The sequence below is a fragment of the Raphanus sativus genome, chromosome 6, assembly GCF_000801105.2.
Source record: "Raphanus sativus cultivar WK10039 chromosome 6, ASM80110v3, whole genome shotgun sequence".
NCBI classification, from domain to species: Eukaryota; Viridiplantae; Streptophyta; class Magnoliopsida; order Brassicales; family Brassicaceae; genus Raphanus; species Raphanus sativus.
In genome coordinates, this window is record NC_079516.1 from 30,912,503 (window position 1) to 30,929,754 (window position 17,252).

General features: G+C 47.4%; 1 protein-coding gene and 1 pseudogene across 1 annotated transcript; both read left to right on the forward strand.

The window, feature by feature from the left end:
• The first annotated feature begins 8,773 nt into the window (after positions 1-8,773).
• LOC130496178 (uncharacterized) lies at positions 8,774-9,751 on the forward strand. Its single transcript, XM_056988028.1, has one exon. It carries the CDS (start codon positions 8,925-8,927, stop codon positions 9,621-9,623), a length of 699 nt encoding a protein of 232 aa, XP_056844008.1. The 5' UTR covers positions 8,774-8,924; the 3' UTR covers positions 9,624-9,751.
• Positions 9,752-9,829: 78 nt separating this feature from the next.
• Positions 9,830-13,198, forward strand: LOC130496177 (uncharacterized; annotated as a pseudogene).
• The last annotated feature ends 4,054 nt before the right edge of the window (positions 13,199-17,252 follow it).

Consider the following 17,252-nt stretch of genomic DNA (forward strand, 5'->3'; position numbering starts at 1 on the left):
ACCAAGGCCATGGAGAGATTACACTGACCAACCCATGTCTTGGCGGCCTGACCATGAGTCTAAACTCATGAACAACATCAGAATATATAATAAAAGAGATAGAATGACAGAGGAGGGAGAACGGATGCAACCAACATCACTTGGTCCATGCGGACCATCCATCCGGACCCATGGATCATGGCGATGGTAAATGGTTAGCATCACTAACCTTAGGAGTGGCCGACGATGGGTTCTGATCCTTCCCACTAGTCTTCTCGGTTCCTCTTGTATCCATCTTCACACGGTTCTTTCCCACAACTTTACCTTGGTCGCCGGTCAAGAACAAATCACCACCACACTCACACGGCCAAACAAGCAAACCGCCGGTCTCTTTCTCTCTTGGATTCTCTGGTAATTTTGGCAGAGTTTCCCCTCTTTTGTCTGATTGTAAATATCGATGCCCAAGGTCTCTATTTATAGAGAAAGGCGTGGATAACTGCCTTTGGGCGAACGGGTGGGAGTGATTGGCCGAATGGTCACCAAAGGAACCAACGCATCCTTTTGGTCCAACCGCCTCTCAACTGCCATCCCAACTGCTTCCTCACATCGATCATCACCAGCTAGCACTTGCCCAAGTGTCTAGCTGCACCACCAGCACCCTTGGCCTCACTGGACCGCACCACCATCCCACCGGACCATAACCGCCCATGGTCCGGTCACACCACCTCAACTCATAACACTCCTCCAAGCTGAGATGAGCTGACCACTACTGTCACCAGCTGAGTGAGCTAACACTCCAGCTACTGGAGCTGACCAGAACTCTTGTGAGCTACTGTGAGCTCCCTCACACTTCATCCTAGCTGCTCGAGCTTGTTTCACACTCCGGCCAGCTATCTAAACCCTTGTCCAGCTTCCTTAAGCTTGAACCTTCCTTGCATTGGTTAAGTTTCAGCCTTCTGATACCCTTAACCCACTTCCCGGACCATGATACGCCTTGTCTTAGGTCATTAGACCTGATTTGGTGCATCTCCTCGCACCATGGTCCATCCGGCCGATCCTGTCTAGGATCGGGGACATGACACGCTCCCCTTTGACCAGGTCCTGCGCCTATTTATTTGTCCACGAGCTACCTCTTTGACCGGGTCCTGCGCCTATTTATTTATCCACGAGCTGCCTCTTTCCCTTGTCCTCTCTAATGAACATCTTCAGCTCACAGCCTCCGGCTCTGTCTTAGCTACTTCTGAGGATTTAATCCATGATGGGCCTATCGCGGCCCGTTATCATTTCTTGTTGTTTATTACTAGCTAGATGGTCATATTTGGGCCCAACATACGGGACACTAGAAGATATGCATCAAAAGCGAGAAATCGAGGCTATAAGAGATGTTTTATGAGTGTTTTTATGGGACTACAACGTTGGTGTATATACCCTCGTTTTGCTCTTCTCGTACCAGCACACCACTAATTGCAGCGGTTGACACAGCGAGGTACAGATACAGTGGTTCTCCCATTATTGGTTTGGCCAAAATGGGAGGTTCGGAGAGGTAAGCTTTCAATTGCTTGAAGGCTTCCTCGCACTTCTCGTCCCATAAGAACATCTTATTATTTTTTAGAAGTTTGTAGAATGGGAGGCACTTATCGGTGGACCTGGATATGAATCGATTTAATGCTGCGATTCGGGTTGGCTTCGATGCCTCTTTCGGTTACGAGGTAGCCGAGAAACTCGCCTGAAGGTACCCCGAAGGTGCACTTGGCAGGGTTGAGCTTCATATCGTATTTTTTGAGGATATCGAAGCGTTCCCTTAGGTGGGAAATGTGATTTTCTCCAACTGAGGATTTGACTAGCATATCGTCAATATAGACCTCCATGGTTTTCCCGAGCTGGCCAGCGAACATTTTATTCACTAGCCTTTGATAGGTAGCTCCTGCGTTCTTTAAACCGAATGGCATGACCTTATAGCAATATGTCCCTCGTTCAGTTATGAATGCGGTTTTCACTTGATCGCCGGGATCCATCATGATTTGATTGTACCTTGGAAAGGCATTCATGAAGGACATGAGCTGGTGGCCAGCAGTGGCCTCGACCAAACGATCGATGTGAGGTAACGGGAAGTTGTCTTTGGGAAAAGTTTTATTTAGGTCGGTGAAATCTACGCAGATTTTCCATTTCCCGTTCTTCTTTTTTACTACTACTGGATTAGCTAGCCAGTCGGGGTAATTTACCTCTCGAATAGACCCAGCTTTCGTAAGTCGGTCGACCTCGTCGTTAACAGCTTGTGCCTTTTCTAGGCCTAGCTTGCGACGCTTTTGTTTGATCGGTTTGAAAGTGGGGTCTACATTAAGCTTGTGAGTAGTGACGTCGGCGTTTATACCCTTCATGTCACTAGTGGTCCATGCAAAGGTTCCGACGTTGTTTTTTAGAAAGTCAATTAGCTCCTTCTTAGTCTCGAGAGGTAGCTCGGATCCGATACTCACTTGTTTTTCAGGATTTGAGTCGTCGATACTAACTTGCTCTTTGAGGATTTTAGCGGGACCTCGAATATTATGTTGCATCTCACGACCCTCCTGGATCTATAATTGCTATTGGGGCGATTCTTTAAGAATTTCGAATCCTCCCAGGTAACAGATCCTGGAGATCTTTTGGTTACCGTGCACAGTAGCTATCCCTTCAGGTGTCGGGGACTTCACACATTGGTGGTAAGTTGAAGCTACTGCTTTCATCTTATGGATCCAAGGTCTTCCTAGGATCGCATGGAACGGGGAGGGTCTGTCGATGACTAGGAAGTTGTTGGGGTCAAAAATGGTTATCTCGAAATCAACGGCTAAGTCTATTTGTCAGACGAAAAACCCTCCGAAAAACGAACACGAACACCCGTAAACCAAAGGAACCGAGTAGCCGACCACGGCCTTGGCCGTAGCCGCCTGGCGGCTACCCCGTGCTGGTCGTGGCCGCCGGCGCCTAGCGCCCGTGCTGGCCGTGGCCGCCGGGCGGCTAGCCCCGTGCTGGCCGTGGCCGCCGGCGGCTAGCGCCCGTGCTGTCCGTGGTCGCCGGGCGGCTAGCCCCGTGCTGGCCGTGGCCGCCGGCGGCTAGCACCCGTGCTGGCCGTGGTCGCCGGGCGGCTAGCCCCGTGCTAGCCGTGGCCGCCGGCGGCTAGCGCCCGTGCTGGCCATGGTCGCTGGGCGGCTAGCCCCGTGCTGGCCGTGGCCGCCGGCGGCTAGCGCTCGTGCTGGCCGTGGTCGCCGGGCGGCTAGCCCCATGCTGGCTCGGGTCTTCGGATAACAATCTTCGGTACACGAGTCCCAGTCCCCGGCCATCAGAAGTCTGTACTTCGAGTCTTTCCCAAGTCCTCGCAGGACGAATCATTGAGATTCCGCGTACGAAACTCCGTTTCTCACTCCAATCTAAGACCATCGGAAACATTTCGGAAACTCGTAAGATATCGACGGGAAGGAAGATCTTAGATTCTTCGTACGAAACAGCGATGGTTATCTTAAGACACCACTCGTCTCAACTCTACGAACGAATGAAGAACCTCCGAAGAAATCGTAGAAAACAACAGAAGTCCTAGAGACGGCCCGAAAGGGACCAAACGCGATCGGACAGTCCGTTTATGATTATCTGAGATAGATACGACGATTTACGTTTACCTTTACGTAACAAGATGAATGCTAAATCGACGGAAGGATAAATGTCAAGTTTCCCGAAGATAAATGTCAAGTTCCCGATAAACATGGAGGTCGACGAAAATGGAAAGAAGCCCGCCTTGCGGCCCAGAAGGAGAATAAACCGTCATAAGAAGGAGTATATAAAGGAGCTTTGGGAGAGGAAGAAGGGCAGAGCAAAAAAATCATTAAGAGAGAGAGCAAATCTGAAATTTAGGGACTTAGAGAATTCCTGCTAGCTTAGGACTTAGGAGTTTAGACTAGCGGAGCAAGACTTAGAACGTTTTGTCTCCTTTATTTCCGTCGTTTTTCGCTTCAGCGTTTTTCTACTTCCCTTTTTCGGAAGAATATTGTACCATCTATTTAATAAAACGCCTTAGTGCAATTTTTCCGCTACATTGCTTTATTCTATCAATTTCGTTTGGTTATCGCAGAGAATCCGAGCCTTCAGGGAAAACTAGGTTTACTTAGTTTTCCTTCGATAAACTTAACTAAAATCGAAAGTGCGAATTTCGGTTCCCACAGCTAGTCGGATTCTCTTACTCAAAAACCTACGATTGGTAACAACAGCATGGCCACATCACCTGTCTGCAACATCGTGTCATTCGGGGATAGAGCAACGGCTGGTCAAGCCAAACCTCACGACGAACTCCTCGTAATCAGACTAACGATCCAGAACATCGACGTAGCGAGAATATTGGTCGACACCGGATGCTCGACAAATATTATATATAAAAACACCCTCGAGAGGATGGGAATCGACCTAAACGCTATCACGGACGATCCCAATCCGATAATCGGACTCTCAGGAAACATCACAATGACCCTCGGCTCGGTCGATCTCTCGGTCAAAGCCGGGAGCGTCACGAAGATGGTGGAATTTTGGTAGTCGACAGTCCAACAGCATAGAACGCGATCGTCGGGACTCCGTGGTTAAATTCCATGCGAGCAATCCCCTCGACTTTCCATCTGTGCCTCAAATTTCCGACTCTCTTCGGAGTGGAAACAATACAAGGAGATCGTAAAGCGCCGCAAGTCTGCTTGGCCGCTGGGTTAAAACGAAAAAACTCTGAGCCCGAAACTAACCCAAAAAAGCAAGCAACCCACGAACTAGCATTGCAGGACCCTCCAGAAATCTTCTGGCAATCGCAAAGAGCTGAAGCCCTAGAAGGGAAACGTGAGCCCACTTGCGAACCAGTAATTTCGGTCTGCCTCGACGAGACTAACCCAGAGCGGTGCGTGGAGATTGGAGCCAATCTCCGCGATCCGTTGAAAGCAGAACTCATCGCATGTCTCAAGAAGAACCTTAACACGTTCGCTTGGGCTGCGGAAGATATGCCGGGAATCGACATCAACATAACATGTCACGAACTCAACATTGATCCAACTCATAAACCCGTAAAACAAAAGAGGCGAAAGCTAGGCCCCGAACGGGCAACTGCGGTTTATGAGGAAGTCGAAAGACTCCTCAATGTTGGATCAATAACAGAAGTGAGATATCCCGACTGGCTCGCCAATCCCGTCGTCGTCAAAAAGAAGAATGGGAAATGGCGAGTGTGCGTCGACTTTACTGATCTCAACAAAGCATGCCCGAAGGATTGTTTTCCGCTTCCGCACATCGACCGTCTGGTCGAGGCAACCGCAGGAAACAAACTCCTATCGTTCATGGACGCGTTCTCCGGTTACAATCAAATCATGATGAATCCCGAAGACCGCGAGAAGACAGCATTCATCACCGACCGAGGGACCTATTGCTACAAAGTAATGCCTTTCGGCCTTAATAACGCCGGCGCCACGTATCAGCGACTCGTCAATCGGATGTTTGCCGAGCAACTCGGAAAAACCATGGAGGTGTATATCGACGATATGTTGGTAAAATCTCTTGACGAACGCGACCACGTAGTCCACCTGGAGGAATGCTTTGAGAGATTGAATCAGCACAACATGAAACTCAATCCAGCAAAATGCAGATTCGCTGTGGCGTCGGGAGAATTTCTCGGGTACCTCGTAACATTCCGCGGAATAGAGGCCAATCCGAAACAAATCAATGCACTGATAGAAATGGCCTCCCCGAGAACCAAGCGGGAAGTCCATAGGTTGACCGGACGAGTCGCGGCCTTAAACCGATTCATCTCGCGCTCCACGGACAAGTGTCTCCCTTTCTACGAAACCTTGAAGGGGAACAAAAAGTTCGAGTGGTCAGAGGATTGCGAGAAAGCTTTCCAACAGCTGAAGCAGTATCTGGCCACCCCTCCTATCCTCGCAAAACCCGTAGTCGGAGAGCCCTTGTTCCTCTACATCGCAGTATCCGCATCAGCAGTCAGTGGCGTCCTGATTCAAGAAGAATTCGGAGAACAGAAACCGGTCTTCTACATTAGTAAAACATTACTAGATGCCGAAACTCGGTATCCGCTAATGGAAAAATTGGCACTCGCTGTCATAACTTCGGCAAGAAAACTTAGACCGTATTTCCAATCTCATACCATCGTGGTACTTACCACTTTTCCGTTACGGACGATTCTACACAGTCCAAGCCAGTCTGGTAGACTCGCGAAGTGGGCGATTTAGATAAAAATAAATATGGTTGAGATAGCTAGTAATCATGATCTCAACAAGAGAATCTAGCTTGGGCGGCTAGGTCTAGCTCCCGAGAATAACGAAACCTCATCTCGAGAGCTGGGGGCAACTGTTGGGCCCGAATATGGCCCGGTAGCTGATTGTTGAATAATGAAAGACGATAACAGGCCGCGACTGGCCCATCACGAGTTCGACATCTAAAAGGAGCTAAGTTGAAGCCGAAGGCTGAGAGCTAAGGCGATCTTTAAAGAGGTCAGGGAGAAGAGGAAGCTCACGTCACAACAAGAAGAAGCGCAGGACCCGGTCAAAGGGAAGCTGTTGCGGATTCCACCTCAAGCGGAGAAGATCTCGGAGATTAGTTGAAGACAACCTAAAGAAGTCCAAGGCTATTTAAAGAGAAGGTCGAGGACTAAAAAGAGGATCCGATTCAACTCATATTTTTACTCTACATTCATCAAAACATTCTTATCATAATATTCTTGTAATCTTTATAATCATCAAGAGAAACATCTCTTTGTAACCATTCCTTTACCACATTATCAATACAAATCAAAGTTCATTCATCAAGTTCTTACGGGGTTCAGCCCGCGATAATCTTTCCCTAACCTTTCCTAAACATAAAACCTGATCTAAAATCTAGGTGTGAGTTTTACCCCTCACAATTGGCGCCGTCTGTGGGGAAGAAACAATCGAATCCCTTACTCTAACTTGAGGATGAATCCTACCGATCAGACAACAACCCCGTCTGACCTTAACCTCCCGATTCAGAGCGATGGCTCACCGAACGACAGAGGCTCTAGTCTTGTAATCACAGAGCCTCAACGTGGCGACCACCGATCTGGGCAACAGCTTCCGGTTGATGCTCAAACGAGCCAAACTACAACCGGAGTTACTAACCCGAGGTCATCAGGTGGAAACACCTCCGGGCTCCCGATTACCGAGAATCCTCAGCAGCAAGCCATTCCGAATCAAACGGAGGCTCAGCTCTCTGAGATCCGCCAGATGATGATACAATTGGTAGGCATAGCTCAGGAAAGTGAGCGCGCGATGCATCAACTGACTGTACGTCAACAACGATTCGAAGAGATAACTAGATCTCTAAACGCAACAACCCAACCATCGCAACGTCAAGCTCCGGGGGTCATCTTTCATGATCGATTAAACGATCCCTCATTTCCCCGAGCACGTTTAAACTTTTCCCCTGATAGCACTGCCCCGGAAGGACGCGGATCTGCTTTCCAGACACCTCATACTGGAACAGCTCCCGTGTTCAATCCACCTAACGCCAGTACTATGGGAAGTAACATAGCGACAACCAGTTCCACACCCGGTCAGGTCACTGACAGGAGTACTCGTTTACCTCCTCCGCCGCCTGATCCTAGGTCCGGAGCAGGAATATCCTTCCCATCTGGGGGCAGAACGTCAGCTTCGGTTTATCAAACTAGAAGCTCGATCCCGAATGGAGACGGTTATCAAAGGATAGATTCCGATAACCCAAGAAATGCCGAGCGACTTAGCCCACCAACCGCATGGGAGGATGAGCCAACTCGATTCCGTCAGGAACCTGCCCGTCGGGTACCTGCGAACGATCCAAACGTCCTTCCGTTTGAAGGACCTGAAGATATCCGTAGATATATGGAGCGAACTCACGCGGCTCTCCAGAAATTGGGAGCTCAAGTCCATAAAGCTACGAGTTCAGCTCCCGAAATCGATAGCTTACTCGAGGAAACCCGTGGAACTCCATTCACGGACAGAATTGCCAGTTCTCACATAAGAGATACCCGAAAAATCAGAATTCCTGAGTATGATGGGACCTCCAACCCGAAAGCCTATTTGAGAGCTTTCCGATTGGCAATTGTTAAAGCCAATTTCACACAGGAAGAATGTGAAGCAGGTTACTATAGGACATTCGCCGAATATTTGGTCGGAACAGCCCTCGAGTGGTTCTCCGGTCTCGAGCCAGCCTCGATAGACAATTTCGATCAATTAACCAACGCCTTTATGAAGCAATACTCAACCCATATCCGGAAGCAAGCCTCTGAGGCCGACCTTTGGAAGGTCAGTCAAGGAATGGGAGACCCATTACAAGTCTACATTGAGAAATTCAGGGCAATAAGGACTAAGCTCTCGAATCCTAACGACCTAATCGCCATCGAGGCCCTTAGGAGAGGTCTGATCCATAGATCGAAATTCTGGTCAGAGCTAACACTCAATGCTCCTCCAACTATCGATGAAGCTCTTCATAGAGCCACCAAATATATTACTTTGGAGGAGGAGACAGCTGCACTGGATAAACTCCATAAGAAACCTCAGAATCATCCGAAAGGTGACTCCCCTGAGACTAAGGGACCTCATAAAAAGGGTAACCCTCGAAATAATCAGACTCAGGGAGAACATTCCTACGCAATCGAGGAAGACAAGGAAGAAAAACCTGTTGCAGCAGCAAACAAAACTCCCTGGTCAAAAGGCTTCGATAAAGGCAAACGTTGCTCTTATCACGATCGCGAAGGACACTCAACCGAAGAGTGTTGGGACCTCCAACGCCAGCTGGCAGCTAAATTTGCAGCTGGAGAAATAAAGGGCGTGGACCTTAAAAAGCCACCACCTTATCAGAAAAGAGGTTCCAGGGACACTTCCCCGAAACGCGAGAGGTCACCTGAGAAGGAGACCGATTCGCCACCTCCAGCTCCCAAGAAAAGAGTCGACATGATTCTTGGGAAATTCCCCCAAGGAAAAAGTTTACAAGTCGAAGCTCTCTTGAGCAAACCGTCCCCTCAATCGAGCCCCGACTCGAGGGTGGACTGTATCCTTGGAGGATCAGACATATGTCAAGACTCCGTCAATTCCATTAAGAATCACGTGCGGAAGGCTGTGTCTAACACTGGACCTAAGCCTCCTAACCCTGAATCCAATACTAAGATTTCTTTCTGGGAAAGCGAGACCTCAAACCTTGACAGACCTCACGATGATGCGTTGATCGTCACCCTGAACATCGCAGGATACGAGGTTCCTAAGCTCATGATAGACACAGGAAGCTCTGTCGACCTCATTTTCTATAACACCCTAAAAGGGATGGAAATAGACGACTACGAAATTATTGGCCAAAAAGCTAATCTCGTAGGCTTCTCCGGAGAAACAGCTACCTCATTGGGAACTATCAAGCTCCCAGTCATAGCTGGCGGAATAATGAAAATGACCAACTTAGTAGTCATCGATAGACCTTCCCCGTTCCACGCGATTTTGGGAAGACCCTGGATTCACAAAATGAAGGCAGTAGCCTCAACGTACCATCAGTGCGTAAAATTCCCAACACCCGAAGGGATAGCTACCGTACATGGTAGCCAGAAGATATCCAGGATCTGCTATTTGGGAGGATTCGAAATCCTCAAAAAGTCCCCCCAATAGCAATTACAGATCCAGGAGGGTCGCGAAATGCAACAAAATATTCGAGGTCCCCCCAGGAACCTAACCGAAAAAGTTTGCATCGACGACTCAGATCCTGAAAGACAGGTGAGCATCGGGTCCGAGCTACCTCCTGAGACAAAAAAGGAGCTCATTGATTTCCTGAAAAGCAATGTCAAAACCTTTGCATGGTCCACCAGTAAGGAATAGATCCGAACGTCACCACCCATAAGCTAAAAGTTGACCCTACTTTCAAACCAATCAAACAGAAGCGTCGTAAGCTAGGCCTCGAAAAGGCTCAAGCTGTTAACGACGAAGTTGACCGACTTACGAAAGCTGGGTCCATTCGAGAGGTACATTACCCCGACTGGTTGGCTAACCCAGTAGTGGTAAAGAAGAAAAACGGGAAGTGGAGAATCTGTGTAGACTTCACAGACCTAAACAAAGCTTGTCCTAAAGACAGCTTCCCGTTACCTCACATCGACCGCCTGGTTGAAGCAACAGCTGGCCATCGACTCCTATCCTTCATGGATGCCTTCTCAGGATACAATCAAATCATGATGGATCCTGAGGACCAGGAGAAAACTGCATTCATAACCGAACGAGGAACCTATTGTTATAAGGTTATGCCATTCGGATTAAAGAACGCAGGAGCTACCTATCAGAGGCTAGTAAATAAGATGTTTGCTGGACAACTTGGAAAAACCATGGAGGTCTATATCGACGACATGCTAGTCAAATCCTCAGCTGGAGAAGATCATATCTCCCACTTAAGGGAATGCTTCGATATCCTAAATAAGTACGATATGAGGCTCAATCCCACTAAATGTACTTTCGGGGTACCCTCAGGCGAGTTCCTAGGTTATCTCGTAACCGAAAGAGGCATTGAAGCCAACCCGCAGCAGATAGCAACCTTCCTAGAAATGCCGTCACCTAAGACGACCATAGAGGTACAGAGATTGACTGGACGAATCGCGGCATTGAATTGATTCATATCCAAGTCCACCGATAAATGCCTCCCATTTTACAAGCTTCTAAGAAATAATAAGAAGTTCTTATGGGACGAGAAATGTGAGGAAGCCTTCAAGCAATTGAAAGCTTACCTCTCCGAACCTCCGATCCTATCTAAACCAGTAATAGGAGAGCCATTGTACCTATATCTCGCTGTATCAACTGCTGCAGTCAGCGGCGTTCTAGTACGAGAGGAACAAAACGAACAAAGACCTGTCTATTACACCAGTAAAAGTTTGATAGACGCCGAAACCAGGTACCCTGCAATGGAAAAACTAGCTCTAGCAGTCGTAACAGCTGCCAGAAAATTGCGACCTTACTTCCAATCGCACTCGATCGTCGTAATGACCTCACAACCATTACGAATGATCTTACACAGCCCCAGCCAGTCAGGGCGATTGGCTAAATGGGCCATAGAGCTCAGCGAATATGATATTGAGTATAGACCTCGAGCAGCAGCGAAAGCTCAGGTCCTTGCCGACTTTATCATTGAGCTAACATCCGAGCAGTTAGACTCCGAAATCGAATCTCTGAAGTGGAGCCTATACGTCGACGGAGCCTCATCAAAACAGGGCTCCGGTATCGGTCTAAGGCTAACTTCTTCAGCAGGAGAAACCATCGAGCAGTCATATAGGCTCGGATTCAGCGCCTCAAACAACGAAGCTGAATATGAAGCACTAATCGCAGGGTTGAAGCTCGCCCTAAGCCTCGGAATCCGAGAGCTAAACGCTTATAGTGATTCACAGCTAGTAGCTAGCCAGTTTCACGGAGAATATGAAACGAGGGACGAAAGAATGGGGGCATATCTCGAAGTCGTCCAGAACCTCACTAGGCAGTTCGACAAATTCGAGCTAACGAGAATCCCACGAGGTGAGAACTCCTCAGCAGATGCGTTGGCTGCTTTAGCTTCCACGTCAGACCCCCTCGTAAAACGAATCATACCCGTAGAAGGAATCGAGAAACCAAGCATCGACATAGCTACTAAAGCTGAGAAAGAGAGCAAACTAACAGTGCAACTCGAAGGTACCTGCCCTGAAACGGTAGCTACCCAGATTTTCACAACATTTTGGTTTCCAAAAACCAGAATATGCAGCGCAAAAAAGCATACCTCCGGGAACACAATCCAAATCACGGAAGATATTCCTCGAAATTCAGACTCCTTAGAGCCTGATCTCGAGAATACCCCCGGGGGCACCAACTCAGACCCAGTCATCTGCAGAGTTAAAACCAGAAGCCGTACAGCTTTCAAAAATTCATCTGGAGGTATTCCTCGGAATCCGGACTCCCTGGATCCCAATCCTACCAATACCTCCGGGGGCACCACGACACCAGGTCCCGAACAGGAACCTCCCTCGTCTCTTCATAACAAAGTCGTAGGAAGAGAGGATTGGAGAATTCCAATCACGCAATACATCCTGGAAGGAAAGACTCCACCCAATAAATGGGAAGCTCGAAAGCTCAAAGCATTAAGCGCGAGATATTGCGTAACTGAATCTGTCCTCCTCAAACGAAGCATTTCCGGACCTTACCTAAGATGCGTCCATGGCCTCGTTGCTATGAGACTCATGAAGGAAATGCACGACGGTTCCTGCGGGAACCACTCTGGAGGAAGAGCTCTAGCCATCAGAATCAAAAGGCAAGGATATTTCTGGCCTACCATTATTGCAGATTGCGAGGCCTATTCCTCTTCATGCGACAAATGCCAGAGGCATGCACCGATTATACACCAACCTGCGGAAAAGCTATCTAACATATCCGCCCCTTATCCATTTATGAGATGGTCCATGGATATTGTGGGACCACTAGTACCATCAGGAAGTGGAAAAAAGAAGCTACGATTCCTCTTAGTCTTAACGGACTACTTCACGAAATGGATAGAGGCTGAAGCCTTCCAGCAGGTAACCAGGGTCGAGGTCGAGCAATTTGTATGGAAAGATGTCGTGTGTAGACACGGCGTCCCATACGAAATCGTAACTGACAATGGAGGACAATTCATATCCCACGATTTCAAAATATTTTGTGACAAGTGGAATATTCGCCTGACCTTCTCATCACCTCGCCGACCTCAAGGTAACGGACAGGCGGAGGCTGCTAATAAATCAGTATTAGCAAACCTCAAGAAACGCCTCGGAACCCAGAAGGAATTCTGGTCAGAGAAGTTACTTGAAGTACTTTGGGCATGTCGGACCACCCCACGAAAAGCTACAGAAGAAACTCCTTTCTCCTTAGCATATGGGATGGAAGCTGTCGTTCCAGCTGAAACCATTGCTGGTAGCCTCCGCCGGGAACTCTGTACGTCCAATCCCGCAGCTAATGATCAGCTCCTAACCGACAACCTCGATCTAATCGAGGAAAGACGGGACCGAGCTTTGATTCGCATTCAGAACTATCAGCAAGCAATGGCACGACAATACAATTCCAAAGTCAGGCTCCGGCAGTTCGCTGTTGGTGACCTAGTACTTAGGAAAGTTTTCGAAGGAACCAAAGAACCAAATGCTGGGAAGTTAGGAACCAACTGGGAAGGTCCCTACCAGATCATCCACGTGGTACGACCTGGCGTTTACAAACTCCGAAAGGTGCGAACTGGGGTACCTGAAATCAGATCGTGGAATGCCACGAATCTTAAGAGATATTATCATTAGGTACCTAAAACTCCTGAACTACGTTAGGCTTGATCCCTTGACTGGGTACGTAGGCAACTCCGTCATGAGTGCAGCCCCAACCTCATCTCAACACTTCGTTCACTACAATCAAAGGGGGCATATGACTGATTAAAATCACATAGCCCACACAGCAAGTGTATGATCGTTATAATACAGCAATTGTATGATCACTATGATACCACGTATCCAATTATCAATAAAGAAATTATTCTTGATATCTCAATCCTTTAACAAAACAGGTCCCCGTAAACGTGGACCTAGGGTCCTAAAAATCCTTCAAATTAGCTCAGGTCCCTACAAACCTGGATCTAAGGTCTTAAAATCCTTAACAATCTAAAAATTCTTAAAACCCTTCAAGCAATATCAGGTCTCGACAAACCCGGACCTAAGGTCTTAAAATCCTTACCAAATCTCTAAGGTCTTAAAATCCTTACCAAATCTCCAAGGTCTTAAAATCCTTGTCAATTCTCCAAGGTCTTAAAATCCTTATCAAATCTCTGAGGTCTTAAAATCCTCATCAAATCACAAAGGTCTTAAAATCCTAAGCAAGTCTCAACGGGTCTTAAAATCCCACAAACAAGTTCAGGTTCCCAAGAACCCCCACCTAAGGTGTCCAAATTAAACTTAGGTTCCTAAAAACCTTAAGCTAATCCCGATACTCCAAGAATTCCTCTTAAGGAACTAAAAACGACCAAAGTCTTCCAGACTTATCATAAGATTCGATTATGATCAAGTTGTCATATTTCACGACTAAAGCCAAAAACTCAAAATGAAACGAAAACCAAGTTTGAAATTAAACAAGGGTTTAAAAGCCTCCCCAGGCTAACAAGGATTCAAAGTACAAACAGATAAAGGTTTAAAAGCCTCCTCAGGCTATAAGTCTTAGAAACAAATGAAACAAAGCCCATCGGGCAGAAATCCTAGTAAACATGAAAGAGCCTCAGCTCTTAAACTTCCTTGTCATCCGAGCTCTTCTCAGCTCCCTTACCAGCTGGATCTTCCTCCTCAGGAACCTCCTCCTCCATCTCCTTATCGCTACATCAAAGGGAGGCTTCGACTGGGGCTGAGTAAGAACCCATCAATCCCAAATTAGAACCGAACTCTCCAGAAAAGGAGAGATTAAACATATTAATCTCAAAAGTACCTGAGCTCTCGGAGAGTTGTCCCCTGCTGAGCATCGCATTTTGAGCCAAGTCTCTTTACCTCAGCTTGGAGATCCGAGATCAGAGCCCGAGTCTAATTGAGCTCAGTCTTGTTGGCCTTGACCAGTTCAGTGACCTGAGCTAATTCCTCAGCACTGGGGGCATTGTGAACAGCGTCCTCAAATTTGAACTGAGCCCTGTTAATAGCGCCGGCCAGCTACAGAAAACAAAAAACGGTTCAGCAAAAAATCTTCCAAAGATGAAGCTAAAAATCAAAATAGACTTCGTACCTGACCCATATGATGGGCAATATCAACATACTCGTCCTTGTGCGTGAGATTGGAGATCGAGGGGAGGGAACAACTGGGACTCTTCATATGCCTCATCAGAGTAGCCAAACCCCACGAATCATCCAAAACCGATCCAGGCTTCGAATGAGTAAAGTTCCAGCCAACGGTTCCTCCTCTAGAGGAGGAGGAGGAAGACCTCGAAGGTCTGTCAACCTGGTCAGTTCGGGACCTCTTGTTCCTCGGGGGCTCAAACTCCGGAGGATCCCTCACCATTTGAGGATCAGCTTCAGTCATCGGGACCTCGGAGGGAAGGCCAACTTCCTGAACTTTAGGCTCCGAAGAGGCAACACCTTTAGCAGGAGCAGAGCCTCCTTCGTCGAGAACCTCCTTCACAGAATCAAGGAAGGATCCTCCCTGGTTCTTGTCACTCCCTCTGGAGGAGCTGGCAGCCTTGGTCGATTTACCCCTGGAACGAAAGGAAGGTTGAATAGGCATCTTCTGTGATTGAGTCTTCTCGGAAGTACTTGCTCCGGAGGAAACTTCGAAAACTGAATCACCCTCAGAAACTAAATCAAGAAAAAGATTCATTAATCACATGAGACAAATTCAAACAGTAAAAGCCATGAATTAAGAGTAGAAAATTTACCCTCTAAACCAGCAACCGTCACTGAATCAGGGAAGGACGCCTGGTATCGCTCAGGAAATCTAGCTGATCCAACTCTCGAAGTGGTGTAAGCTCCCCAAGTGTTAGGGCTATGCTGCAGCTTCCTGTAGAGAGCTCTAGTAAGCTTACTAGACAACTTGACAGGATCCTTAATTTCTGCAAAAAAGAGTCAGAAGACAATTAGCACATCACGATAAGCAAGGATAAACATGCAAAGATATCCCTAAAATCCTAACCAGAAATGTCAGACCATGAGCTCCTAAGGTCACGGCCTACAGGAACCGTCAAGGGATCAATCTTGACATAAAAATACTTCTTCCGCCAGTCATCATCACTGGCCGTGAACTTAAAAATACCTAACCCCGGACGACAGGGGAGGTAGTAGGTACCGCTTCCACCATCCTTGGAAGTACTCTCCTTTATAGAAAAGATACTCATTAGCTCGGTCAACCCCACGATGACTCCTTCCTCCTTGGCCCTAGTGATGAACCCATTTATCACTCGGATAACCAATGGGCAAAGTAGAGGAAGGGCTAGCTGGTAATGATCTAAGAGATCCAGCAAAAGGGTGGGGAGAGGAAATCTAAGGTGGCTCTTGGAGATATATTTCTCATGAACACAGAACCAACCCTCCGGAACGGTCTCGGGGGTCTCATCTTCAGCACAAGCTCTAACTAGATCACTCTTGCCGTGAGCTTGAACAACAAGATTAACGACGTCCTGACCCTTTAAGAGCGAAGGGAAGTGAGGACCGGAGGAGGCGCTCTTGCCACCTTTCTTCTTCATCTTCTTGACTCTTGCTCCGATCGAGTCTTTAACCTTCTTCTTCTTGGCTTCTGTCATCTTTTCACCGGCTTCCCGCTTGACCTTCATAATGCGGGCACCGGAGGCTGAGATTTGAACCTCGCCGGAACCTTCTTTTTGACTCATGATAGTAAAAGGAAAGGGAAATAGGAAGCAAAAGAGAGGAATTGGACTAAGGCGAAATCTCAGAGAGAGGTTAAAGATGAAGAACTAGTTCGATCAAGAAGCGGATAAAAAAAAAAGAGAGAGAAAACGCAGTAAAATAAAGGAAAAGAGGTAAATTACCTTGGAAACCGTCGAGAGGCGTGGAGGAAGTGGAGAGACAAGCAGTTAATTCTCTCAGCTTTATATCCCATCACGTCTCGAAAATCGGAAATCAAATTTCTAACTCACTTTAATCTAAGCCATCGATTTAATCGGAAGAAATTTACAACCGTTCGATTAGATAAAAATAAATATGGTTGAGATAGCTAGTAATCATGATCTCAACAAGAGAATCTAGCTTGGGCGGCTAGGTCTAGCTCCCGAGAATAACGAAACCTCATCTCGAGAGCTGGGGGCAACTGTTGGGCCCGAATATGGCCCGGTAGCTGATTGTTGAATAATGAAAGACGATAACAGGCCGCGACTGGCCCATCACGAGTTCGACATCTAAAAGGAGCTAAGTTGAAGCCGAAGGCTGAGAGCTAAGGCGATCTTTAAAGAGGTCACGGAGAAGAGGAAGCTCACGTCACAACAAGAAGAAGCGCAGGACCCGGTCAAAGGGAAGCTGTTGCGGATTCCACCTCAAGCGGAGAAGATCTCGGAGATTAGTTGAAGACAACCTAAAGAAGTCCAAGGCTATTTAAAGAGAAGGTCGAGGACTAAAAAGAGGATCCGATTCAACTCATATTTTTACTCTACATTCATCAAAACATTCTTATCATAATATTCTTGTAATCTTTATAATCATCAAGAGAAACATCTCTTTGTAACCATTCCTTTACCACATTATCAATACAAATCAAAGTTCATTCATCAAGTTCTTACGGGGTTCAGCCCGCGATAATCTTTCCCTA